The following is a 27,592-nucleotide window of genomic DNA, read 5'->3' as shown; positions in this document are numbered from 1 at the left end:
ATCATACATACATACATACCATGAAGCCAAATTATGTGGCGCAGTTTTGAAGACTAATAGCGTTTTCCTTTGTGTCCTCGCGGAGCGCTCCCATGGAGGAATAAAACTAGGAGATCCTATTCTTCAAAAACAGTCTTTAACGAAGCTGGAAACTACTACTACCATTTTTATTGCTCCTTGGGAGCGATCCGCGAGGACCCAAAGGAAAACGGTATTAGTAAAGGGGCAGATGATGAAAACTACATGTAAAAAAAATAATTTTAAACTTCAACCGTTTTGTGCGGTTAAAAAATTGTAAAATTACATAGGTGAAACGTCACGGTCTTAGCTTTGGCAGTGGGCGTTTATATTTGGTACGGTTTAAAGGAACCGGCGGGTGGGTAAAAATTATTTTAAATGCGTGACGTCAAGCTACAGCCTACAAAGACTCCGCACGCTGTGGGACTGGACACTTAGTCCTTGCTTATCGTGAGGTTACGGCGCTAATTTTCGATGAACATTACGAGATTCCGGAGTTTTTTCTACCATAATTTCCAACCTCCAGGAATTGTCTAAAATTCTAGTAAAAACCATGGTTAAAAATATATACGCATGAAATAAACAGAAAATCATTTTATACAAGTCCAACTGTATGCTGACCTAAGTATATAACATTATTTTGCAGCAAATATCAACCAAAAATTAAATAATCAATTATAACAAACAAAATTAGAATCATGAAATACACTAATTTAAATACAATTTTCTTCTTCTTCTTAAATTTCATTATGCATTGAATAAATTTTTCTTCTTCAATATTTGACTTAATTAATTTAGGGTTATATCTTATCATTTTAGTAATCTCTTATTTGGCTTTGGTACATTATACAATACACGAATGTAACAATACAAATAGGTTCACTATATACTACAAAACGGGTGCAGGAGCGGATTAAAATGAAAAGCGCTCAATGAGCGTAAAAATGAGCGCCTCTCTCTGTCTAGTTTGCCAGGCCTTGACTCAGTGCCTAACTAACACAGTCCAACGCCCTGAAAGGCAGAACCCATTGCACTCTGTTAATCCGGCCCTGTACCAGAGCAGTTTTACAGTTCAATCTTTTCATTTATAAACACTACATTAATTTAAAGCTTCTTTGTATTTAACTCAAAATATTCTGGCCTATTAGTTTAAAATATTTGTTACATAATATTGTAAAAATATGCTAAACCAGGAATGCGTGTATTTTAAAAAGAGCGGGAATGAATAACAGTTAACTTTGCCTTTAGTCCAAATCATAGCCCTCATGAATAGCTTCACCTCTAAAAAAACACGTATCGAAATGCAAGAGAGGTGTGGCTTAAAATGGCTCCTCCTCTTTCCATCAAAATGGCGGCATACTTAACAGAGTGAAAGGCTATTGGGGGAAGGTTCCTGATTTGCTAAGTGAAGGTTTGACGCTTAGTAGCCCACTACCTATACCTCATTTACTCTCTTAAAGGGACTGTAAAGTGGCATAGGCGGGTGGGTAAAAATTATTTGAAATACGTCACAGGCACCACCTAGTCCGTGTATTTCGCTAGATTGCAGCGCCAATTCCCCGAAGCGTTAGTTTTAGAAATAAAACGAACCACGCCTTTCTTCAGTCACGTGCCTATGACGTAATTCAAATAATATTTACCCACCCACCGATACCTGCTTTACAGACCCTTTAAAGTCTACGTTTGTATAGCTTTAGACGTAGGGGTAGCGAAAAATACGTTTAGGGAAACAGCAAAAGGGGGCGAACATTCAGGAAGATTTCTATTTAGGTTTAAATGGTGGAGGACTTTATGAAGTAGAAGGTTAGTGGGGACTAAAGATGATTGGGTAAACGGAAGTCTGACGTTTGGTAATTGGGGATTATCCCGTATTGTCCTGCACTTGTCAGATAGGTCGCCTTGGAAAATAAGTCCCGCCCCTAAAGAGGGTTGTTATTCATTCCTTCTTGTTTAAAAATTCACAAACTCCCGATTTAATTGAACGAATGAAACTATTTGATTTAAAGGTCCAAGGAATTTCTTTATATATATTTCGGGAACTTAATATTTAAAATTTTGTTATTTAGGCCTAGGTGGGGAGTTACTTATTTTTGTGTGCAAAATCGTATCAGAATCATTCTATATGGCTGGAAGAAAATCACTCAGTAAATTACAACTTTTTTGTAATAACATATTTATGTGCAGTTCAATAATTACTTTTTGGTTTTTGGGGTATTAAAAGATACAAACTCTACGCTGTATGTTGAGCTGCGAGTGCTGAAGGATCACTGACAACGTGGACTAGTTATAACATCAACAAAAAAAAAAGCTGACTTGTCACAAACTTTATATTGAATCAGCTATCTTTGGTTTGTATTAAAAAACGTTTTAAACTGTGTTTTTTCGTTACTAAATCAAGTAAAAAAATCTATAAAATTTAAGAATACAGCTAAGTATATTGCTAAGAAAATATTTGTTAAAAATATTTTCCACATTAGAGTAGATATAATTTTATAAAGTATGAAAATGTTTGGTCATTGCAAAATCCAAAAATTTCCTTGCATTAAATAGGGTTAGAAAATATTGCGTAAAAACCAGCCAGGGATCCATGTAATTTTATAAGCAGGAATGGATAACAGAGTAATATCTGCGATTCTGGGCGCGCGTCAAAGTCCCGAACCCCCTTCCCCGGAACGGAGGGAGGGGGGGGTGTATGAAAGAAGAGGCGGGTCATAGCGAGCTACAGAGGTAAAAAGGAAATACGTATTTTTCTCCGTCCCGTCAGCAACGTCATCAAAACTTAGTTTAAGTGAGCCAATTAGATAATTTAAAATTTCAGTTACGTGTTGAAGGGAGGGCTCTCTATACTAGGCTATGAGTCGGACTGAATTAAATACTAACCGTTCTCCATTCCTACTTCTAAAATTCCATGGATCCCTGGTAAAACACATGAAGTTTATGGTTTAATTCCCCTTGCAAGGTATTTGTTATTTAAAATAAAACTGATATCAATTCTGATAGGGATGCGAGCCGAGACGTGACTTCTAGTTGATATAAAAGTTATCTCCAAAAACTTGATAGGGTCAATTTCTGATCTAGTTTTCATTACTCGATTAGGAAAATAAAGAGCAATGCTTAACGGCCATTGTCTAAGAAGAGCTAATATATAAATAAGACGGAAGAAATGAGAACAAACACAAGTTCTTAAGAAACAGCGTCAGATTTGTAATCACGAGTAATGTTCTAACACTTCTTAGCCAAGGTAGTAGAATTCAGCTATTGAATTATTGTTTATTTATAATTAACTGCTTCAAAGGTATTTCTTTGGTCAATGCGGTATTTGTAAGCAATAATTAAGAACATAAAAAAAGACTAGTAAAGGTATTCGGGAAATATATTGACTTCTTGCAAAGAGAAATAATGAACTTCATAAAACTACTGATTTTAAAATTAAAGCTATGAATCAGTCAAACAACAAACTTCATTTACAATCCGCGACTCTAATCTGTAGTGTGCTCTATATTGCGCTAGCTTGAGCCGCAATGGTACGAGATAATGGTACAATACCACTTTAAAAAAAAGTTAGGTACGTTAAATATGGAGTTGAAAATGTTATATTATAGCGGTGGTCCCATGTAGTAACCAAAATTACAAACACAAATAAATGTACCGGAAATATATGGAAAAAAGAAAAGGAAATTAATTGGTTGACAACCTGGAATAATTGGGGGTAACAAATCGCAAGTAGCAACTGACACCCACGACGGTCTACTTTACTAGTGAACTAGACAACTGGTTGCAGGCATTATAGGGAAACAGCGTAAGGGGCGGAGCTTCAGAAAGCTCCTCCCAATTACATCCACACGGTGGGGGATTTTAAGAAGTAGGTGGTTAGTTTGGGAGTAAAGATGATTGGGTAAGAGGAGGTCTGACGTTTTTAGGGAGGGGTTTATTCCGTATTGCCACGTCTCTATAAAGAAAAAGACGCATGTTCCCCTAATAAGACCCGCAAGCGCATGTCAATGTATCAATTGACATACATAAAGTAAGTAAGTAAAATAAATTCAACAGAAAGAAAAGAAAAACCGTGATATAACAAGCATGCTTGATAGAAGCAGTACCTTATCAGCGATGTAGAGAATTTTTAGCACTGTCAAAACTAATATAAATTAGGTGAAAAGCGCCCATTCGAAGGGCGAGTAATTGCAATAGTATCGCCATTCATATTAAAATTAAACCCCGAGGGTTAAACTAAATCGTAACTGGCACAAATTTGAAGTTAGCTAGAGCTAATGAACGTGTATGCTCAGCATTGATTTAACGAAACTATTAGGCAAGCGGTGCGTTATCATAGACCATTCCATAAATTGCATGCAGTTAAAACCAACCGCAAGAGAGGCAATGCCAGACGAAGCCAGAGTTCACCACAGGCAGAGGGAGGTTATCCAACTCGCACTGCCTTCAGCGGTGCTTCTTGTCGCAATAGAAAAATACCTCTGATGGCGGGCTCTCCCTGTGTGTTTGCTGAGCTTCAGCGTTGCCAGTAATTTGTGAGAGCATCTCAGGTTTGGAACAGAATTATCTGAATTGAACAGAACTACAAGCTTTTCAGCGGTTGAATTGCACTCATAAATGACTGGCAACACTGGCCTCTGATTAGTCTATAAAGATTGTATAACTGAAAGCATAGATATCCCCCACTTCTCACACTAGCTTCACACAACTCGTCTCACGTTTCAAGCTGAAGCTTTGATCAGTTGCTACAAGTATCGTAATCCTCCAAGTTTTTTTTTTTGGTATAGCTAACAAAGCGTGTAAAAATGCAAAACAGTACAAACACGGCCGGTATTCGTGCATGGTACAAAAATAAAAATATTTGGTTCAAAAGAATAATTAGTAATTACCCCCAAAAAAAAAATGTTTCTTGACTATTATTTAAAACTAAAATGTTTCTTGACTATTATTTAAAACTAAAATGTTTCTTGACTATTATTTAAAACTAAAATGTTTCTTGACTATTATTTAAAACTAAAATGTTTCTTGACTATTATTTAAAACTAAACTATTTCATAGAAAAAAAATCACAATAACCAAACATTGTATAAACTAGTGACTATAAGGGGTGTATAAATTCATAACAATGATAAAAATTTAATATCTTAAATTAAATTCTTGCCAATTACCTTTAATTTAAATTTTGTGTTTTTATATATAATTAAAGGGGAAAAAAATTTCAAACCTAATTCTAAAACAATTTACGGTAAATTCGCCCCCCCCGCCCCCCCCCCCCCTAAAAAAATGTAATCAACAAAAAACAATTTTAAACTTTCCTTTAAGATGAAGCTGGAAACAATTTTGAAAAATCTGTTTTATAAAACTCGGTTAGTTTCAACTTGCAAAGTACGCTATCGCCACGCGGTTGTAATTGCAAGTTTGCAATATTGCATCTGTTCAAAACAAATTGGAAAATTGGCAAAAGAACTAGGTTAACTATATGAAAGCAATGGCGTCTTTTACAAGTTGAATGAAACGAGTTTCAAATTAGGCCTTTGCGAGTCCAGGGCTTCACCTTCCTTAATACGTTCTTAATCTTAACACACGTTTTTTCAAATATATCACATTCTAAATTAAAATATATACCAATATGACATAATTTCATCGCCGTGTAAATTAAGTACTCGTAATAACAATTAATGATTTCATATCCTATAATAATAATAATAATAATAATAATAATAATAATAGTTTTTACCATTAAATCTTTATATAAACATTGCTATAAATTTCATCTAGGGTGCTTTAGTTTGTTTGTTTGTTTGTTTGGTTTTTTTTCTTGGTTTTCTTAAAAAATAATTTCATATTATAGTTTGTTTGGAATATAAAAAATAAGGTAGTAAACATCTTTTCACGCTTCAATGCCGTCGCCGCCGCCGTTCACGAGGACTTGGTCATCATCGGGGAAGTTCAAAGACAAAACCTTATGCTTCTGCTTATGATATTCGCTGATTCTTCCATACGCGTACCTTTTAGAGGTGGTGATGGGAAAATAATTATTCTAAGCCTTGGTTTCAGTACTACGCGGGAAATTGTTTAGTTTCTACTACAAGACAACAACGAACTTTGTAATGATATAATATCATTACATCGAAGCCCAAAAGGCAAAATTCCAATATTGCGCGAGTACTCGGTTCGAGTATCGAGCTGAGTACTCGACTCGATACTCAATAACAACAAGAAGGGTTCGAGTAGCTTTTTATAACTTTTTAAATACTCGACAAATACTAGAATCCGAGGCTCATAACTTTAGCATATGATGCGCTCATAAGCATTGATTTTGAAAATAACCTGTTTAATGTTAAATTGATCACTAACAATCTTTTAAACTAATTAGATATAAGATAATTGAACATCTTCGTTACTTTCAAGAACTTTACTCAATTCGGATTCAACCAATTCAGTGAGGGGGTGTGTGTGTCTTTTCTAGGCTAATGATTTACCAACAGCATAAGTGGCACTTACTTCAAAAAGTCAAAGTCCAGAGCTGAATGCGCAGCCTGAATTATAGCCCAAATTCCCCACATTAAGTGTGATGCCTTAACAAAGAGAATGCAATGTCGTTAAATTCAGACTATTTTTATATAATGAATGCAATCAGTTAACATTTACCAATGTAAACTTATTGACTTGGACGTAAAGCACTTGAACATCACGATCTGTTACGTCACTAGAGCTACCTTCGCACCTCCTTTTGGCTTCTAAATAAGTTTTCAGCCACACTTTTTGGAATTCACAGTCCGGATAAAGATCCGGCATATAAGTGTCTAATCCTAATAAACAATACCAATATGTAAAACCGAAGGCTCGAATAGTGCAGCCAAATCCATTGGCGTCGTCAAAATGTGCCACGAGAATTTTGTTAACCGGAAGGCAGGGCGTTACGCGATCGGTCAGAGGTCCTTATTTCAAATTATCCCTAAAATCTGAACCCAATTTGAATTTTAAAATCATTCGAGGCTGGTATATCCTGAATGTTTCACTATGCAGACTGGTCTTATATTTAGTAGAAGAATCGATAAAAAAATCACTTGATTTTCTACTTCACCCTCCCTTTAACGACTTCAATCTTATTAGAAATTATTACCATACCTCTCGCGCACTCCACCCATTTATAGATTTTGGTACCTGAAATTACCACGAATTTTAATCTTCTAAACTATCTGGGTCTATACCAAACTGCAATTTTATAAAATTAACTTCTAAAGCGCAGAATATCAACATTAACATCAAGAAACAGTATAAAATTAATTGACGTCTCTCGCTTGCTGACTGACTGATAACTAATAGAAGAACCCAATGAAATGAACTTTAACAAAAGTCACTAGCCTTTTCCAAGCAGGAAAAAAAAACTTAATGTGCGCCAATGCAATTCGCTTTAAAAGTATGGTCCATACCATTGTTGTTTTACCCATTAGCTTACCTGCATATTCGCAGAAATGATTACCAATATCAAAGGCTTGGAAATTGGGCGCCGCATACTCGTAATCAATGAAAGAAACTTTGCCTAACAAGTGCAGTGATAGATATTAAATACGGATCATATTACACTGAAGATAGAACAAAACACTGCATCATCACTCAATCAAACTGCACCTATTTTATATTCACCTGAAATTCTCCTTAAACTAACTAAGCTCGCTTTTCACATTTTCCACTATTTAAAGCAATATGATAGTCAAAATTAAACGCTAATAGTCTCTTAAAATACTTCGCTATTTACTAATACCGGGACGACAAACGTAGTCGCGAAACAATATTTCAGTTGGTGATGTCTAGCTTCCCCCTGAGACACCAAAAGCATGGTTTACCTGTTTTCTCATGGTACAAAATGTTTTTTAGGAGCAAATCATTGTGACAGAAGACAATGGGAGAGTTTAAACTCGTTAATTGAGCTTCGAGAATAGTAATTTCTTCTTCCAAGACAGACTTTTGTAAAATATCAGTTTTGAAACTGGAAGAGTGTAACGTTAAAAATACTGCGATATTAGTAAGATGCTTAAAATTGGCTTATATATATATAAACGTGTTTGGTGAATAATAACAACCTATTTCTCACTGGTAAGTATTCTGGTACTAACGCTACATATTTCCTTAGTAATGGGAAAATACATGCTTTTAAATCCACGTGTTGTTTGTATTCTTCGTCTAGGCTTACACTGTGCATTTTTGCCATCTCCTCCGCTATCAACCTGCAACACAAATATTGGCAACAAAAAACCCCTCAATATTTTAATAGAAATGAGAAATTTGTATTCAATTTTTTTTAAAGGGTTTGCATAAGCCTAAACCAAGTAATCCTAGTTTAGCGACAATGAGAAAAATTTAGCCCAACTGTTCCAAATTTTGTATCAATATGGCTTTTTTTTGGCCATTTCTTTTAAAATCTTCAAAAAATATCGTGATTTGTTGTAAGATTTCGAAATGTCAGTTGGCGCTCCTTTAATTAAGATAGCTTTTATTCGACATAATGTGCTAAGCTTGGTGTATTATTGCTCCCTGCCTTTGGTAAGCTAAAATTGCAGCGTAGAAGATTAGGCAGCATGTTAGGCGCGACATAGGCGATCTGAAATTTGCTTGGGGGGGGGGGGGGAGTAAAACCTTGCTATCTTGATTGAAAACCCCTTCATTTTGTACGTTGCCTGTGCGCGCCGCCGATTTTTTTTCGCGCACAGGCCTTGATTAACGTAGGCAACGTTTTGTAGATGCGGCACCCTCTGGCGTTATAATTTTGCAAGGAAAAAAAAGTAAAATACGAGTTCACTAACTTGGAAATGAGAGGATCTCTGACACTATTTTCATCAAGAACTTCACCGGGCGAATATCCGTAGCACAATCCATTCGCGAAACCACAGTAAACGGGAGAACCGAGACCGGCCCTTTCCATAAATTTCATGTTGGCCACCTCGAGGTTACGGTCAATGAAAAGTTCCGTACTTTTGCCATACACTCTAATTAGCACTAGGTCATCGGGAGCACTTTCCAGGTAGCAGCCAACCAAACGATTTGTGTGCCCATCAGTAAAAAGCTGTAATAATTAAATTAATATTAGCTATTTAGCAATAGATGATGAATATTTTTTGATGATTATTTTTACCTTAAATTTTATTAAGCTCGAATTCCAATCTGTCTTCACGTGTTGTAGGACTTTTTTGGCGCTATCACACAGTTCTTCAAACGGTTCACTCGGTACTACGATATTCAGGCGCTATAAATTAGTATAAGAAAATACTTGTGAATATGAATTATTCACATAACATTCGCAATTGAAAAATATTCCAAAATAATAGTTGCACTAGCAATTAAGCAACATTTTACGTCGTGCAAAATCTACCAAGAAGTATTACGACATTAATGGTTGAAGAATGAACTAAAGCAAATTAAAGTAGCCGCCCCAAACATCAACCGAAAAGCATCTATCAACATCAATTTTAAAGAAATGGGCGATTGCTATTTACTTCTCAATCTGATTAAAATTTTTACTGCTTGAACGTAAATTTCAGTTGACTCAGCCTGTAAGAATTTAACCAATCCTGTTTGGGGTAAGTGGTTCGATTTAGCAGACGCCACTAAACAAATGGCGGCACAGTAGTCCTCGTTTTTAAGACTAATTAAATGGTAATTATTTTATAGTAAGAGATATTTTTCCTTTTATATTTCGAAAAAGGCCATTCTTTCAAGGTATAATGTTACGCTACGTCCTGACTTTTCTTCTAAAGAACAGTCAGCACTTGCAAAAGTTCATGAACAATGTGGCTAATCCTGATCAAAGGTTTTGTGCCACTTGTACAAAGCTTGCAAGATGCTAAAGAGTTTGGCTAATCTGATTTGCAATTATTTTTTTGTTTCATGTGCAGTGTATGTAGAAAAGGTCTCGAACCCAACCTATCATTGGTGAAATTAGGCACAAGGACGTATGGTTCAAAATAGCCTCAAATATCAACAAATGGGATAGTACTGACTGCAAGCATTTACTTCCTCAAAAAAGTGTACACAAAAGGAGTGGGCAAAGGGGTGAAAATCTATCCTACTAAGCGTCAAACCTTCACTTAGCCAATCAGGAGCCTTCCCCCACTAGCCTTTCACTCTGTGAAGTTTGCCGCCATTTTGGTGAAAATGGGAGGAGCCATTCTTAAGCCACACCTCTCTGGCAGCTTACTATGTTCCAAGCTTTATCCAAATGACATGAAAGCTCAATTTGCTTAGGATTAGACAACTTGATCATGCACTTTTTTGTCTTTTAAACATGACTGGGTGAGCCGTAGTTTCAGGAAATAACAATCAAAGTGCCCGAAATACACGAGGGCCGATTTTCATAGTAAATTTCTAAATGGCTTTCCCATTTTGGCAACTACCAGATGTTACAATACATTTCAACTATATTAAAATATTTAGTTCACGAATGAAACTCAAATATGGCAAAATAAAGGAGATTCCACATTAAAGCCGCTATTAACAAAATTGAACTCAATTACAAGGATGCAATAAATTAAGAACTAATATCACAATGACCCAAATGACACCAACCAACCTTCCCTAAGGTTCTCTTAGGTTCAAAACCCGACATTTCATTCGTAATTAAAACGAAAGCTTCTTTAATTAAGCATCAACGACTTCCAAAGCTTATGAATATGAATGAATTTAAGCAACTTCTAAAATATGTTTGGATTATACCATTTTAGAAAATAGAACCCAACTGAAGAGAGTACGGATTCAACTTTTACGTTAAGCCTTGCAGTCTCGCTCTTCCAAGATAAAGTTTTGACAGACGACGTTTCTTTTTTCTCTACAGTTACTTGGCGCACAGCCCACTCCATCACGCTTTGCTGCACGCGCTATAAAAGCCCGTAGACCACCCACGAACACAAGTTACACAACCAGTCGATCAGGCTTTCGCTTCACGCGCTATGGAGTGGTAGTGAGAAAGGAGGCTGCGTGGACGTGACGTCAATATTGGTCGTAGGTAGGTGGTCTCTGGTCTGAGCTTTATGTCTCCTCCACAGACCTCCCTGGCGAGACACGTGCGAGTGGGAAAAATAAGTGAAAAAATATCATGCAACTTAATTGAAAATAATCATTCACTTAATGAAAACTAAGTTGTTTAAACAATAGTGTTTCATAATTGATATTAATATTTTTTTACATATTAAACCACCCGTCTAGCTTAGCGCCATTTTTCGAAAATTGACGTCACAATAGAGTCGCGTTTTGATTGGCTAGTAGTATTTCCTTTAATGACAGCTACTAGACGCGACCGCTCGGAGTGTAGCCTCGGTCCTTTCGGATTGCGTATTACAGAATGTCATACTGCGTTATTAAAAATTGTCGGAATAATACCTCAAATAAAAACCTTAAATTCTTTAATGTTCCGAGTTTTCTTGTAGACCCTGACATTGCGCTGAAATGGACCCAAAACGCGAATGATAAAGTGAAAACGTTTTACGAAAAGGCTAGTAGACCCAGACCACCTAACTCTTGTCCGCAAGAGGATAGGCAATTTGAGTTTGAACAAGGTTACGTGCTAAAGAACAGGCCACATAAAGTGTGTGAAGTACATTTTACCGATGATTGTATCGAAGTTGATATAAAGTCTAAGCTCCTGAACAAAGTTGTCAAGAAAAAACTTCGTAAAGGCGCAATTCCCACACTATTTAACGCTACCTGCCGCATAGACACTGACAAAATCACTCGAGAAAATTGCGTAAATGAAGGAACTCGTTTTGCGGCGGAAGCTATATTGCCAAATACTCAAATAAGCCAAGAAACTCAGACTGAAAGTTTAAAGCCACTTAATAGGTCTGTTGCCACACAAACGAAAATAGAAACCTCAGACTGTTCTACCATCGTCTGTGAGAATACGATAAAACTAGAAATTGAGGAACTACATAAACTTTACGTATTAGAGGTCTTGAAGGATCATAGCTATCCCATTTTTCATCGCTGTTTAAATCCCTTAAACCCAATAGATAATCCTACGACAACATCGAACACGAAATGTATTTCTTTATTTTCAAAATACTTCAAAACATAAAATTTGTTATTACAATCAGATAATGTATAAAATTTGTAAAAAAAAGTCTGAAAACTTGAAATTTGGAAAATGTGTAAAAAATATAAGATGCTTTGTAAGAATAAACTTGAGGAAAAAAATATTCAGACAATCATTTGAATTTTGTAAAAATGCAATGTTAAAGGAAACGTTCAGGCACCATAACATTATACCCTAAAATAACGGCCTTATTAAAATAAAAACCCGAAAATGGTAGTTTGCGCTATTCAGGGCTGTAATAGTCACTCCCGGTATGGTATTAGTTTTATTAACATACCTTACAAACATCCCGAAGTGACTAAAAAGTGGGTGAAGTACGCTAAGCCTCGCGTTAAGGCTTTATATGCTGAATGTTTTCAAGGTGATGAAAAGGAACAAATTATTTCCTTGAGAAATATAAATTCTCGATATTTATACAGAGTGTGCGTAAAACATTTTGCTGAACATGATTTTGAGCCGGTTAAACCAACATTCATTAATCGAAACAAACTCTACCCTCACGCGTTTCCTACAACCATCCTCAAAGACACTGACAAAACCTTTCAAGAAAATTGTGTGAATGAAGGAACTCGTTTTACAACGGAAGCTATTCCTCGACTGTCACATGCTCAAATAAGCCAAGGAACTCAGACTGAAAGTTTGAAGTCTGTTGCGACTCAAAGTTCGAATCCACTTAATAGGTCTGTTGCCACTCAAACGAAAATAGAAACCTCAGATTGTTCTACCACCGTCTATGAACATGAGATGAAACTAGAAATTGAGGAACTCCATAAACTTTACGTGTTAGCGGTGTTGAAGGATCATAGCTATCCCGTTTTTCACCGCTGTTTAAATCCCTTAAACCCAATAGATAATCCTACGACAACATCGAACACGAAATGTATTTCTTTATTTTCAAAATACTTCAAAACATAAAATTTATGAAAATGTATAAAATTTGTAAAAAAAATGTCTGAAAACTTGAAATTTTGAAAATGTTGTAAAATATAAGATGCATGCTTTGTGAGAACAAACTCGAGGAAATCATTTGAATTTTGTAAAAATGTAAAGTTAAAACTCGTACTGATGAAAATTCGTACAAAATATTCTGGTTTTAATTTTGAAAATTTATCTACGATGACGTTAATACAACCAGGAAAGTAACTGTTTATTTGGCGGTGGTTTATTGTACACTGGGTTGTTGCGAAGGTACTGTTTAATGATTTGAGATACACTGTAAATACAGTTGTCACCAATTTGTTCACTCTCAATCGCTTTCAAAAGATTGGCTTTCAGTTCATGGCTGAAAATTAAAAAAAGTGTTAAGCAGTGGGTTTCTATTTCATACCCTATGGTATAACTATGATACCTGAAATCTCCCATTTTATCAACAAATATTGGTATTATGGGTTTTACAGAGTAGTTTTCGTAACTGATGGTATAAATGACGTCATATATAATTCTGTGCGATATGCTGTGCATTTCTTCAATCATCCTATGAAAAATCAGAAATGATTTCCGATTCAAAATTGCGATGTTGCTTTGATAAAAGGCATTTGCTTACTCAGCATGGTCTTCTTTTTCGTTAATTAAAACTTCGTAATGCGCGTCCATTTTCTTGCAATCTCTCAAAAGTTTACTGCCAACAATCATGACGTCATTTACTTTCCATAAACACTATGAAAGATAAGAAAGCTAAATTATGTCCTGCTCAAGAAGTTGGCCTAACTATCAGCGTAAAAGTAGACGAAAACTTTCGTTTACACTAGTGGCACACGGTGGTCACTTTTGCACTATGATATCATTACACTTTAACCACGATTTCAAATACCGAATTTCTATGTATTGATAAGTTACCTTGGGTAATTCATTTATTTTGTAATTCTCCTTTTCGAAATTAAACCGCTTCATTTGATATTTCATCATAGAAAATGCCAGCGCCTCGAACTTATCCAATTCTGAAATTTTAATAGTTATATCCTCAAGAAAGTTCAATGTATGAAATGGAAGTCATTACTGTGAGGGGGTTCTTGAAGATTAACGGCTAATATTGAGGTATTGAACCATTCGTTGTTAACAACCAAAAACGTAAGGCGCACCTCATATGGGTGTTCGAAAAAACCAAATATTACACAGCCCCCTTCAAGATATTCTTTTACAAAAGCCAATTTTTTAACATTGTTGCTGCAAATTCAATATCATTGTATAAAATAACCTGCAATTCCATTCTTTTTTATAATTTGTTAAAAATACCTCTCCATTATATGTTTCATACAAGTTTTCAAATCTGTTACAAATGTTGTAAAATTTATTAGTTAGTGAATTATTCAGCGGTAAATGGACAATTTCACTTTGAGATGTCAGCATATGAAAAGCTAGGACCTTTTTAACCTAGCTCACACTTAAGGCTAGAGATAAAAACGAGGCTATCGTTGAATGTACTGGCATTTCAAGGTAAAGAACTTCGTAAAACTACTGGTACCCTTCATTGGAATGACTACGGTCGATGAAGTAGATGGTTTAAAATCTCCCAGAGTAATTTCGGAAAACTCAGCCTAAAATGATTTATTGTTGACCGCGGACGTTATAAAGCCTATTTGCAGTTACTTACCTTGTCGCCATCATCAATACAGTGGAATTTAGACACTAGAGAAAGGTCATCATCTTTAAAATCCTCTAACACGGAACTTTCTGGCTTGTTAAGGTCTTCCGATTTTAACTGCTTGCGGGGATATTTTTCGCTCTGTTCGTTATTTCCAGGAACTGCGAATTTGTTCTTACGTTTTGCAACTTCATTCTTAGATTCGCATTTGGAATTTTTTGATTTGAATTTTGGTTTCGACGTTTTCAAGGACGAAGAGTCATCAGCTTTATGTTTAGTGCCTGATGTATCAACCGCTATGGGTTTAGTGCCCGATGTATCGACCGCTATGGGTTTAGTGGCAGACGCGTCGATCGCTTTGGGTTTAGTGGCAGATGAGTCGATCGCTGTGGGTTTAGTGGCAGACGCGTCGATCGCTTTGGGTTTAGTGGCAGATGAGTCGATCGCTTTGGGTTTAGTGCCTGATGTGTCGATCGCTTTGAGTTTAGTGCCTGCTGTGTCGATCGCTTTGGGTTTAGTGCCTGCTGTGTCGATCGCTTTGGGTTTAGTGCCTGCTGTGTCGATCGCTTTGGGTTTAGTGCCTGCTGTGTCGATCGCTTTGAGTTTAGTGCCTGCTGTGTCGATCGCTTTGGGTTTAGTGCCTGCTGTGTCGATCGCTTTGGGTTTAGTGCCTGCTGTGTCGATCGCTTTGGGTTTAGTGCCTGCTGTGTCGATCGCTTTGAGTTTAGTGCCTGATGTGTCGATCGCTTTGGGTTTAGTGCCAGATGTGTCGACTGTTTTGGGCTTAGTGGAAGACGTGTCGACCGTTTTGGGTTTAGTGGAAGACGGTTTGACCGTTTTGGGCTTCGTAGACGACGTTGCGACGATTTTAGAAGGGTGGTCGACCGTTTTCGATACTATGTCAGTTTTTATAGTTTTACATGAAACATCATCCTCGGCACTAAATGAAGCGAGGAATTCTTCGATGACACGAGAATTTGTTTCACTATTTTTTGGGTTTTTACAGGCTAGTTTCGTGGAATCGCAAATTTCGCGCTTTTCATTACGGACACTATCATTACCAACTTTGGTAGGGCTTTGAAGCAACTTTAAATCAGTCTGCAAATGTGGGTTACAATTCTCGGCTGTAGCATTTACTAAATCCTCTTTTTTATCGTCACCTTCATCAAATAATTGCTTGGACCTACCAATTTCAATAGACTCATTTAGGAAACTACAAACGGGCATGCTAGTGTTCAACAATATTTCACTATAATTTTCTTCATTAACGTGTGAAATAAACTTGTCCTGATCAATTTTAACACCCGTTTCCAAATTAATAATTTCCTTCTGCTTTTGCTGAATTTTCTGATCTAATTTTTTGGCCCGATCCACGTTTGATGTTAAAATATGTGGTGGCATTTTAAAAAGCTTTCGATTTGGTTTAGGAGCGTTACCATTCTTGTTATTGGGAGTACCAATAGGTTTAACGTTATCCGCTATCACATGCCCGTAAATATTCCCTACAGCGGGGTCTTCATCACTGTTTGTCATTTCAGGCGGCTGACCATCGTCTACTTCCTCAGGAGGCAAATCACGTTTGGGTTCTACTAATTTGTGTCCGAGCTTAGATGCTACGCTACTTCCAGGCTTATAAACGCGTAGATTTTGGTTTTGTTTTGAAAATAAGCCAATTCCAATACCCATAGAATTCCCATTTGGGTTTCTTCTTTGATCCTCAACGCGAGGAACCTCTTTAACAACTTTAACCCTTTTCTTGAGAGAAACGGGTTTAGATAATTCGGCATATTGACAAAATTTACTTTCAGTCGCGTCTGATTTTGGTATTAATAAATTGCTATCCTTATCTTCGCTAACATTGGCTCTTGATTCCTCAATCACCAATGGTGTGCTGTCATTGACAGGATCTTTCAAATATCCCAAAACATTTTCAGGATTATTTGGTATAAAAATGGTTTTATTGATATGTCTCGTGATTGACATATCAGTCGAATATTTAGTGGTACCTCCAATCTCCGTAATTGGAGAGGAGTTAACCATAGAGTCAACATCATCTTGATGATTAGGGTGGTCGGTATGCCTCGTAAGTGACATATCAGCCTCGTATTTGATACTATCATCAATTCCCAATCCTTGAAAGTTCTCCGTGGACACAGCATTGTCTTGGTTATTCCGCTGGCTTGTAATTGACGTATTTAAAACTCGTGGGTCCTCAAAGCACTCGTCATTGTCCGGGTAATCAAGCTGGTATATGGATTTGTCGAAATGACTCGCGAGTGACATGTTTTCACCGTATTTCGTAGAGTCATTGGTTTTCTCTAAATCATTATCATTATGGTAACTTGATTCATAAATATTTTGGTTTATAAATCTGGTTAAATCCATATTGGTGCTTTTATTCGATTCATGAATAAGCATTACTTCCGGTAGCTGGTTAATGTTAACATTTTCCTTTTCAGAATACATATCTGACGGGATATTTTCGTCATTTATATCATTGCTTATTATAGTTTTATTGATGGCTCCATCTAGTGACATATCTCTTGAATACTGGGTTTGATTTTTAGTATCATTGTATCTAGAATGTCTCCCGTCTACCGCTAGATCATCTTTACTTAAGACAGTTTTGATGACCCGGGTTAGGGTCATATCTTTTACAGCAATATCCTGCGACAAATCCATATTCTCCAATCTATAATTATCAGTCGATTTACTTTGTTTTGGTTTGTTAATAGTTTGGGTAATTGTAATGCCTTTCGGACAATGTATTGTGTTGTCGATGGTCTGTGTCAGTGACATTTCCGCTGAATTATCATCTGTATTAGTTAGAAAGGTTAAGATGCTTTAAGTAAAGCGGCGGGTTTATTGACCTATATAAAATTTACCAATCGAAGTCGGTTTTACTGGAACTGCACGAAATTCGCTGTTCAATTCAGTTGCATTGTATGAACTCGAGTTTGGTGTAAGTACCCTGAATTTAATCAAATAATGCTTGTTACACGAAGCTTTCGACCAAAGGACGTAGCTAAATTCTGCACATGTGAGTACGCAATTCGGTAGAGCATTGGGGGGTTTTTTGTTTTTTTTTCGCGCTTTGAACTTTGAGATTCAAATCGAAGATTTGTTTAGAAAGATACTCCGGGCTAGTTTTCTCAACTTTTTTTAATCGAAAGAGCGATTAAAATAATGAATATCATCAATTGGAACCATGCTTATATCTAGAATATTAAAGACGATACAAGCAATTAAGTTTCCGTGATGACGCGTAATGGACAATACGCGTTACGCTATCCAGGAAAGCACCGGGAGTTCCCCTATAGAACGAATCCGTCAGGTGGTACTAGGTGTCCAATAGGGCTACTTCCCAGTGCTTCGCGTGGAAGCCCAATGTGTAGTGCCCATTTCGCGCCATTACTAAAATTTAACGGTTGTATCTTCTTTAATATTGTAGATAGAATTATGGTTACAATTGATATATTCACTCTTTTATTTTACTTTTTCGATCAAAATTGAAGGATCTAGCCCAGTGTAGCCATTCACTAGCCTATTTTTCACGTTTCACGCATTGCAGATTTAAATAAATTTCATGTTGGGATACTTACGAGTCGAACCTGACAGGATATTCTCCAACAGGGCATGGCTCTTTAAAATCTAAAGATACGAATTATAATACTTGATTTTTGACGAAATATTATTATAGAATTTATAATATAGAATCAGCCTCTGGCATAAATTAAAATTATGGGTTTAAAATTAAACTTTAAATGGATAACAGAAATATTTGAAAGATTTTCTGTTGTGCAATAGTAGAATATTATCACACACTCAAAAAAAAAAACTTATAATATAATAATAGGGTTCATAGTATACAATTTTTGGAAAACCAGTTTCCCTGAGTTTTCCAGTTCCCCCCCCCCCATATATGGAGTAACAACGGGAGTGATTTTTTATAAGCAAACTTACTCAAACTACACATATTTCATTGAATTTTACTAAATATTTCCCTGAGTTTTTTTGTCAAATATTTATTTCCCCGAGTTTTGCCTGTTTTCCAGGATTTTATGAACCCTTCATGCAATTTGTTTTATGTGTGGTGAAAGATAACTGGCGATTGGATCAAACTATGGCCAATTTCTCGGGTAAATTCTTACCAGATGAGTTTTCAGAATTTCCAGAGTCACACAACACAAACTCCCTAAACAAATAAAAAAAAATATAACTGAACAAGAATGGAAAAATAAATTTACTCATAAATTGGGCCAAAATCACCCAAAATATAAATTCTAGAGGTATGCCTAGACGGTAACCGATACCATATCAGTTTGTGTACAGAATTATTTTTTTATATCAATTAAGGTAGGACATAAGGTGGCAGCACCTTGAATTTTAGTTTATTTCACATATTTTCTTTGGCCTAAGGTTTTGGCTAATCTTTTAGACAATAATTTTACCTTGCCAAAGAGAGGAACCAATCGTAACTAGTCCTGCAGAGCCGCAATTCTAAGCTTAGCGGGACAGTCAACCCCCTTCGACTATGGGAGCTATTTGTTTGAACTTAACTGTAGTCGATAGTTTCTTCAATAATATCTAAGACCATTAAACACAGATGGACTAGAATGGAGATACGGCTGGCGTGTGGTTCTTTTAGAGCAGCGCCTCTCTAGCGCCATTCTGCGACCATTATTGTTACTTTTTCGACTCAAACCATAGCAATTAACATGATCTATGAGTCGAAAAGTTTCGGGACTCTCCCGCTAGGGGCGATGACAGGCGTCCAGTTCATCTGTCTTTAATGGTCTTAGACATATAAATGGTTCCAATTTGAAATATTAAATATGTAACGGTAGAGGTCGCCCCACACGAATCTCCGCCTCTGACCGATAGGAGGCGCTACCTTTTGACCTCTGTTACAAATATTTCAATGTTCTTATGAATTTAGAGAAGAAAAATTTCAAAATAGAGATTTCCTTAAAATTGGAAAAGTGGTAATTTAAATGGAATAAAAATTCCAAATTTAAAATGAATTCTCATATCTTTTATGTCCAAATTTTTTTATAGTTATCAGACATTTTTCAAGCAATCTACGCCATTTTGGTGGAAAGGGGAGGGGCCATCTTTAGCCATATAGGGACTTGGCAGTACTACGTCACGCTACCTTCCACTAGTGCTAAAAAACATACCAGGAGGAGGGGCTTATATAGCTTTTATTCTGTTAAAAAAACATACCATAATGGCGCTGGGGGAGGAGTTAAGCCCAAATTGCCAAATCCCTATTAAAGACACGAGTTTTCACACATATTTTCTATTACGAAGACCTTACTGAACTTGGTGAGTGTCAGCAAAACTGACTCTTCGGCCAAAATTCGCCGTTTGAGTGGTTGCATAATCATCATCCAATTTACAAGGTTTGAGTATCTATAAGTAAATAAAATAAAATTTTACAGAAATGGGTCTCATCATATGGCAACTGTCAGTTCTCTGGCGGATGGATCATTTAGCTCCCTTAACTTTGACACCATATTTTCCATGGGCCAATGGATAAATTTTAATTTAACACAGTCAACACTCACCGATGACCTCCGTTCCTTTTCATTCTTTTTCTTTTGAACGTACCTAGAAATACACAAATTTTAAAGTTCAGCATAATAATAATAATAATAATAATAATAATAATATTTATTTCGCAAAAATAATTCGCTGGCAACCACAGAGGCAAGCCTATATGTGGTGGTTACCGGGACAAAACGAGACAACAATAAAGAGAACTATACAGAAAAAAAAAAATTAAATATATAAATAAAATTACAAATTTTCACGTAACCAATTATTGAAGACAAAATTAGACACTAGAGACCGAAATCGTGGTATTGAAAGTGTACAATTTTGACGAATGTCGCAGGGCAGGCTATTCCACAATCGTACTATTCGGTAGAAATACGAGTTCTTTAAGGCCAGACATCTTGCGTATGGGACGAAGTAGGTGGGGACAGAATGCCTCGAGCTAACTCGGACAAAATCATCTAGATCAAAGAACGGAGATCGCGCAAGCCTAAGAAACGTCACTAAGTCAGACACGTCGCGGCGAGTCGTTAATGGTAAGAGATGGAGATTCTGTAGACGCCTAGCATACGGGATGTGATTTGGTTTTCCTGGTCTGGGTGACTTCAAGTAGAAACTCGTGAAACGGCGCTGGACACCCTCAAGAGAAGCAATGTCCTTCTTTAAGTAAGGGTTCCACACCGGAGTAGCATACTCTAGGACAGGTAGGCACATAGATCGATAAAGGGTGATAGACGCTTTGGAGTAACCGGAGGTTCGACGAATCAGACCACACAGACGTTGCGCTCGATTTCTAGCGCGAGTGACATTAGAGGACCAACTTAAATCGCTTGATATCTGGACACCTAGGAGTTTCATGGAGACAACGCGATTTAATGGAACGCTCTGTATAAAATAGTGAACGTTATCCCTTGGGCTCCGTCGAGAGATGACCATAAAACAACACTTATTGATGTTAAGGGAGATGTTGTTAGCAAGGCCCCACGTGAAGATATTGTTAATGTTATTTTGCAATGTCAGTTGGTCCGCCGGGGATCGTATAGCTAGAGATATGTAACTATCATCGGCATATTGATACAAGGAACAGTCCTCGGAGAGTGCACCCGGCAAGTCTGACACAAATAGGTTGAACAACAGAGGTCCAAGAATGGAACCCTGTGGAACCCCAGAGAGGACAGGGCGACACTGACTAAATTCGCCACGGTAGACGACATGTTGAGAGCGGTTAGCACAGGTAGGCACATAGATCGATAAAGGGTGATAGACGCTTTGGAGTAACCGGAGTAAGCGAAGAACCACACCAGATACCCCAGCCTTCTCCAGCTTGAAAATCAATCTCTTGTGACACACTGAATCGAAAGCTTTTGACCAGTCGAAAGACACAACGTGTATGTCTGGGGGGTTACGTTCATCCAACGTGGAGGCCCAGTTATGAAAGGATTGCAAAAGCTGTTGAGTGCAAGATCGTCCCTGCCTGAATCCAAACTGGGAAGCAGGAATTAAATTGTTCTCTTCAAGATAACCGCTCAGTTTCTCCGCTATTATCGCCTCCAAGAGCTTCCCAATTACCGATGTAAGAGATATCGGACGATAGTTCGAAATATTATTTCTCTTTCCTGATCCTTTAAAAACCGGAACAACGTTCGCAAGCTTCCATCCCGAAGGAAGAGCCGATAACGAAAGAGATTTATTGTAAAATTGCACCAAGGGGTCGATTATAGCCGGCGCCATCGCCTGGAGAAGTCGAGGAGTGATGCCATCTGGTCCACAAGCAGAACCAGTCTTTAAACGCGACAAGGCACGAGCGACGTCTAACGATAGACCACATCACATCACATTCTCAGATTAAAAATTCATACTTACGCTGTAGATTGTGGGACTGGAGGATCCATTACGCACAGATTTTAAAAAAGACTACGAAACTCGTTATTTTAATGCTCTGATTATAGAATATTTTCATAATTCATTTGTTATGAATAAAATATTTTTCGAAAAATAATAATACAGTCAAGTTAGTCAAGTAAAGTAACCCAAATAACTGGTGTCAACAACCGTTGTAAAAAAACGCGCTGAAATTTGAAAATAAAGTAAACCTTGAGTGTCGTCTGCTAGATGGAAGGAAATTACCATAAAACGGCCATAGCACACTCGATCACGCGAAGACTAGAGTAGAGCATGAGTAGAGGACTTCGGTGTCGTAGTGGGGGTTTGAAAAATCCTTGAATTTTCTGTGTGGCCTCGTAGACCACTGTCCCCCTTCTGATTTCACTTTTAAACGGGACCAGGCTGTATTTGAAATTGCCATTTGCTCTGTACCACCGCCTTATTTCCCACGCTGTTGCCCACCCCATTTTTTACATCGAAGAGTCTATAGGGCAGTCCCGGAAATAGCACACTTCCTCAGGTCAAAAAGGTTTATTAATTGCACTAATACAGTAAGAAAAAGTAAAAAACACTGTGGCATAGGCCAATGTCCAACTTATAGGGGGTTTTTTGTTGTTGTTGTTGTTCTTTCTTACACAGTTAAAGCCCGCCAGGCGGCGTCAGCTTGAAAGCGCGCCACAACTTGAAAACCTTTCGTGAGCGTGACTGAAAAGCTTTTCATTTCATTCTGTATTGTAACTCCGCGTTCGGTTGCTTCAACGTTTTCGGTTTTGCCTTCAACCAAATTAAGTTTAGGTTTTCATATAAGTTATTTTAAAATTTTAAAATCTACCGCTTCATTTCATTTTAATCAAATCCCGAGAGACCATCTCTTTAAACAACTAGGTAATTAAGTAAAAGGAAGGAGGTTATTTAAATGTTAATCGTTTCCAAATTGATGGTTTATAGCGAAAGGCTATTGCTTTGTTTATTTATTTATTTATTTATTTATTTATTGAAGTAGACATATTCGCTAAGCCTTTTTATGTCTAGGCTTCTATGCAAATACAAAAAAAAAGTTATGAATGAAAAACATGTATTTAAGTAGCAAAAAGGGGGGGGGAAGGGGAGTGGGAGAACAAAAATTTTAAGAACTTAATTTATAAAGAATAGGTAGTTTTTGACGAAACGTATGACGATTTTGAATTTGAACTAAATTAGATGGGAGATTATTCCAGTCATGAATGGCAGTGAAGGTGAAGGCATTGCATCTAATCATGATTTATTTAACCAAATAGATTGCAATGCAACGGCAAATTCGAAATCCCTCAACCTGCAACACTCCCTTCATCTTCGAAGCCAAGGGAGGGGAAACGCTGTCGAAGCCATCACAGAGGTAAAAATAAATAGGTTAAGTAGGCCTATTAAGTACTAAGACCCAACGAAGTAGTGTTCTGAAGTATTTCCATTCGATACTAAAATTAAAGTGAAAGTTTAAGTTCTTTGGGTAATTGCTATGAACGTTCGGTCTTTAAGAAAACAATTTTGTTCGCGCTTGACGCGGTAAACACGTATTTTTAAAATGAACGCTTAAATCTTGATCCAGAAAGAGAAATTTTATACTCTTTTTTGCATAACAACTAGGGGTTTGTAACCCCTTATTCTCTCTTTTTTTTCTAAGGTCAACGTCCACTCATTCGAGTTCGAGAAAGGTTAAACCCTTGCATATGAAAGCCCTGATGCTTCAACATTACCCGGTGAGGTATTGTTCAGAGTCAAGCCCCCCGGTCGTCAAGAGACCAAGACAAAATCTGGACGTTCCCTCATCAGAGGAATTGACTAAGTCTCGCGTCCCTGAAAGGATAATTTCATCATTGCTCAAGCCCGAGGTTATAAAACTTGGAGAATATACTTGTAGCTTAATAAGCCCCGTGCATTTGAAGGAAAAAAGTAATGCCGCAGTTGGAGTTAAGGCTTCACCCAAATCGGTAAGTAACTCCATTGTAAATGACAGTTTTTAATACTTGAAAATGGGAGAACTGTGTCTTATAAATTAGTATAGACATTTCTAAAACGATAAATGAAATAGGCCCTCAATCGATGGTCTCGTTAAAACACCCTCATAGCTTTTATACCAACAGTGCGTTTTTACCTCTCCGAGTGACGATAACGTCACGGAGAGGTATTACACTGGACGTGTGTGTCTGTCACTGCGTTCGTACATAGCAAATCGGAGCAAACGTGTTCGCAGAAAGCAATTTTTTGGCTTCTACTCCCAATTGTTAGGATTAATAAGTACCCGACGATCGGCTAGGGTTACGAGAAACGTCTAGCCTTCCACCAAAGGTTCACGCTATTGCGCGTTTTCTTATCATTTGTGAATCAATCGCCTTATATAGGGTGTTTCCGCGAGAGTAAAAAGGGAGAAGAAATAGGGGGCGAAAACCGGTTTTCAGGGGATGTCAATATGGCGTCCTAACGTGGCCAGAGCGGGCAGCCGGCAAGGGGAGAGGAAAGGGGGTAGGTAACTTGACGTCACGCGCAAAGACCCTATACCCTAAATTTTCAAAAATTGTTAAAGAGGCATACGCTTGAATTAAACGTCAACAAATGCTATGTTTAAAATTATTTTAGGAATAAAGTATCTTAAAACGATTTAACTCGAATTAAGTTAAATTAATTAATATCAATTATATTTAATTATTTAAGAAAAACCCTCGTAATTGAGTCTCGACTTGGAGAGGTTTATTTTGGTTTCCCAACTTGTTTAAATCGTATGTCTCTTGCTAGTACCTTTGATTGAATTGATGTGTTTTAGCACACTGTTGAAGGAAACGTAAAATCAGTCGGTTTGGAAAACAAGAAACGAAAATTGGAAGAAAACCGTCCTCCATTCGTTTCCACGGCAGAGATCGTAAAGAAGTTCGAAAAAACCAGATCATTTAATATGTCGCCTAGAAGACTCAGAAAACCAATAAAAAGTAATATTTAGCACCAGGAATTCATACAGCTAATAGGAATCATCATGCATTCGTATCCCATTGTTAATATCTGTTTGAATTTTGTGGGCCGGCCTTTAGGCTAGTATTTCGTGTTCTTAAATCTTTCGTACTGTGATTTCCTTGGCTGGGACGTAGTTTGCGAGCAATGTTAAATACGTTTATGCTGCACCCAGGAATTATGTGAAATTCATCATGCATGATTATTCTAGCTCCTCCTATATAATTCAATCGCATAATTCGAGGAAATGGCTACGCAATGATTCCTATTATTATATTATTGCGCTAAGGATTGCGTGCTTGTAACAAATGTTGAAAAAATAATTGTTTAACGAATTTCAGAAAGCTCCGATTCACATTATAAGCCAACTTTACCAGTCACACCGAGGCTTATTACAAAATCTCGAACGTGCAGATCCTCTTGCACATGCGCGTTAAAAGAGAAAAACGGCAAAGAGTAAGTTTACAGTCGGTCTACAGAGATTCCTATTGAAGGCGCAGATTCTATAAATAAATTTCATTCTATTTTTTTTAAAGCTCACAAAATTTGTGCGTGAAACATAAAAAATTGCCGAAGTCTGATTGTGAATCGGACTTGGGAGCTGTGGTAAGTACGCTATTTTTGAGTAGCCAGTGAAGTCATTTCTAAAAAATAGCCATATAAATTCCATACAGAAGGACACCCTGCAAATGGCTAACCAAGAAAAAGATCAACCTAAAAAGTCGGACAAGTCACCGATATTTCCAACGGAACGCAGGAATTTTACGGTGCCCAAACCCTTCAGTTTCCATGACAAAGATGTGAGAAGGTTTGCCCTGCGAGATGAACGCCTAGAAAGGGAAAGGGAATTTGCTGGGAAGGTAGATAATAACTAAAAAGCGCGTCTACACAATACGATTAATCATGATTACATTTTAGATTCCTCATTTTAATGCTCAGCCACTGAAACCTACCCAGCCACAACCCTTTCACTTGCCAGGTGAACAACAAAGGCAGATCATGGCTGAAAAATTTCAGAAAGAGGTGAGCGTAAAATTTAAAAGTGGAAATGAATGACAGTCGAAGCAAAGCGCGACTATGGTTTAGCTCATGTCCTATGGTATCGGTACCGGTTCATCCCTATTGGAAACATTTAGGGACCATAAAAAAACTGTCTAAAAATTTTTCTGATAAACTTGATCGCGCATTCCAGGTTGACGAGCAATTGAGAAGGGAAGAGGAAGCTAGGGTTTTCAATGCTCAACCGTGCGACGTTCTTTACAAGCTTCCCTTTGAGCCGGCCAAAAGTGACAAACCGCCCACAGGTAAAACCTTAGCGATATTAAGTACCAGTACCAAAAAATATCTTAAAATGTCTGGGTAAGCTAGGACGCTACTAATTGTCTACAAGGCCAATACACGCTAAACTATATCACACCGCATTAACAATGTGCACCTCTCGCCACACAAAGTGCCAATGTAAAGTGGCATAATAGGTCTTCACAAAAACTGCGAGAATACTATTGTCTTAGTGTAGGCATACAGCCCCGTAATCCTCAAGTGGCGCCCTTTAAGCGCAATAACTAAAAGTATTCGGGTTTGTCTGTCCTTTAAATTAAATTAAGCGCTCCTTCACAGTACCCATAGAAATGCATTTGGAAACCGAGAAGAGGTCTGTGGAAAGAGAAGCCTACGACAATCACGTAAAAGAAGTCGCCGAAAAATTGGAAGCTCTGAAACTTCAAAAAGAACAACAGAGACAAGAAGAGCTTCGCTTAGAAGAAATTGAAATAAGGAAACGGCTAGTGCACAAAGCCAATCCCATCACAGTTTATCCTCCCATTTACATAGAACCATGTCCGAACTCGCCAACTGTCCCTAAATCTCCTAAATTTCAAACTGAAAAAACTCCAAGTAAGAAACCTAATTAAAAAAGGCGCATTAGCAATTGTATACCTAGTTAGTTTAGTTAATTTTTAATTTAATATATGTTAAAATATTTATGTAATTTTAGTTTTTTTGTTAGTTTTCTGTTTTAAGTCCAGTGAAATAAAGATTTTTTACATCTTTAGTATATCATTTTATATTTAAAAAGACTTAGTACATAGTTTACAGGCATGGAGGATTCCTACCATTAACACAAGGAGACCAAGCGACTTGGAGCGTAAAATCGTCTGCTATTTTACACTCTTAAGTTACCCGGTCTCCTTGTGCAAATGGTATGAATCCTCCACGCCTGTAAACTATGTATTATTCACTGATATCAGAAGTATATAATACTTCTCTTCAAGAGAAGTGTACCACAAAGCGGGGTAAGTGTAACGTCACTCTTCCCAACATTGGAACATTTAGAGCAAGGTTACTAAAACGAATCACATGCGCGATAAATAGTTCCCTCATCATTACTCTATTAGCGTTTAAATATTTGGCAAGACGCGCTTGTGCATTTTTGTCCCACGTCAAGACAATCAAGGTTTGTGGGATGATTGGTGGGGATTTAGTGCCAAACA

General features: G+C 37.2%; 3 protein-coding genes across 5 annotated transcripts; 1 reads left to right on the top strand and 2 right to left on the bottom strand.

Moving 5' to 3' along the window:
* Positions 1 to 597: 597 nt before the first annotated feature.
* On the bottom strand, positions 598 to 10,903 carry eas (ethanolamine kinase 1). 2 transcript variants are annotated; one of them, XM_089863015.1, is made up of 9 exons: positions 10,726 to 10,903; positions 9,149 to 9,259; positions 8,820 to 9,079; positions 8,100 to 8,243; positions 7,863 to 8,005; positions 7,475 to 7,558; positions 6,664 to 6,824; positions 6,517 to 6,590; positions 598 to 6,020 (listed from the first exon to the last, which is right to left on the bottom strand). In XM_089863015.1, exons 1-9 carry the CDS (start codon positions 10,726 to 10,728, stop codon positions 5,903 to 5,905), a joined length of 1,098 nt encoding a protein of 365 aa, XP_089719141.1. In that variant the 5' UTR covers positions 10,729 to 10,903; the 3' UTR covers positions 598 to 5,902. The 2 variants fall into 2 exon arrangements, with proteins under 2 accessions (XP_089719141.1, XP_089719139.1); XM_089863013.1 differs by having other exon boundaries at positions 10,583 to 10,902.
* A 2,064-nt stretch (positions 10,904 to 12,967) lies between these two features.
* LOC149588165 (uncharacterized) lies at positions 12,968 to 22,338 on the bottom strand. The gene is made up of 14 exons (XM_089863012.1): positions 22,104 to 22,338; positions 20,252 to 20,294; positions 20,002 to 20,096; positions 18,833 to 18,876; positions 18,284 to 18,332; positions 17,567 to 17,652; positions 14,691 to 17,497; positions 14,562 to 14,634; positions 14,333 to 14,366; positions 14,097 to 14,263; positions 13,937 to 14,037; positions 13,644 to 13,756; positions 13,449 to 13,574; positions 12,968 to 13,382 (listed from the first exon to the last, which is right to left on the bottom strand). Exons 1-14 carry the CDS (start codon positions 22,130 to 22,132, stop codon positions 13,223 to 13,225), a joined length of 3,927 nt encoding a protein of 1,308 aa, XP_089719138.1. The 5' UTR covers positions 22,133 to 22,338; the 3' UTR covers positions 12,968 to 13,222.
* Positions 22,339 to 23,290: 952 nt separating this feature from the next.
* Positions 23,291 to 27,153, top strand: LOC149588164 (uncharacterized). Of its 2 annotated transcripts, none has more exons than XM_089863027.1 (9): positions 23,291 to 23,499; positions 23,785 to 24,091; positions 24,922 to 25,084; positions 25,445 to 25,559; positions 25,640 to 25,709; positions 25,778 to 25,963; positions 26,022 to 26,126; positions 26,296 to 26,407; positions 26,721 to 27,153. In XM_089863027.1, exons 1-9 carry the CDS (start codon positions 23,408 to 23,410, stop codon positions 27,011 to 27,013), a joined length of 1,443 nt encoding a protein of 480 aa, XP_089719153.1. In that variant the 5' UTR covers positions 23,291 to 23,407; the 3' UTR covers positions 27,014 to 27,153. The 2 variants fall into 2 exon arrangements, with proteins under 2 accessions (XP_089719153.1, XP_089719154.1); XM_089863028.1 differs by lacking the exon at positions 23,291 to 23,499 and adding an exon at positions 23,555 to 23,666.
* The last annotated feature ends 439 nt before the right edge of the window (positions 27,154 to 27,592 follow it).

Source organism: Phalangium opilio, unplaced genomic scaffold, assembly GCF_054372755.1.
Source record: "Phalangium opilio isolate 3A_F unplaced genomic scaffold, DU_Popi_V2 ptg000662l_1, whole genome shotgun sequence".
NCBI classification, from domain to species: domain Eukaryota; kingdom Metazoa; phylum Arthropoda; class Arachnida; order Opiliones; family Phalangiidae; genus Phalangium; species Phalangium opilio.
The sequence above is the reverse complement of the archived record's forward strand: the minus strand, read 5'-3'. Positions and strand labels throughout refer to the sequence as shown.

Excerpts from the sequence above, each read along its gene's own strand:
- LOC149588165 (XM_089863012.1), bottom strand. The coding sequence starts at position 22,132 with ATGGATCCTCCAGTCCCACAATCTACAGC. Across the intron at positions 20,097-20,251 it reads AAAAGGAACGGAGGTCATCG|ATACTCAAACCTTGTAAATT; the intron begins GTGAGTGTTGAC and ends ATTTACTTATAG. Across the intron at positions 17,653-18,283 it reads TATCCTGTCAGGTTCGACTC|GGTACTTACACCAAACTCGA; the intron begins GTAAGTATCCCA and ends GATTAAATTCAG.
- eas (XM_089863013.1), bottom strand. The coding sequence starts at position 10,618 with ATGTCGGGTTTTGAACCTAAGAGAACCTTAGGGAAG. Across the intron at positions 8,244-8,819 it reads AGAGATCCTCTCATTTCCAA|GTTGATAGCGGAGGAGATGG; the intron begins GTTAGTGAACTC and ends TTTGTGTTGCAG. Across the intron at positions 8,006-8,099 it reads TACTTACCAGTGAGAAATAG|TTTCAAAACTGATATTTTAC; the intron begins GTTGTTATTATT and ends ACACTCTTCCAG.
- LOC149588164 (XM_089863027.1), top strand. The coding sequence starts at position 23,408 with ATGCAACGGCAAATTCGAAATCCCTCAACCTGCAACACTCCCTTCATC. Across the intron at positions 23,500-23,784 it reads CTGTCGAAGCCATCACAGAG|GTCAACGTCCACTCATTCGA; the intron begins GTAAAAATAAAT and ends TTTTTTTCTAAG. Across the intron at positions 24,092-24,921 it reads TTAAGGCTTCACCCAAATCG|CACACTGTTGAAGGAAACGT; the intron begins GTAAGTAACTCC and ends GATGTGTTTTAG.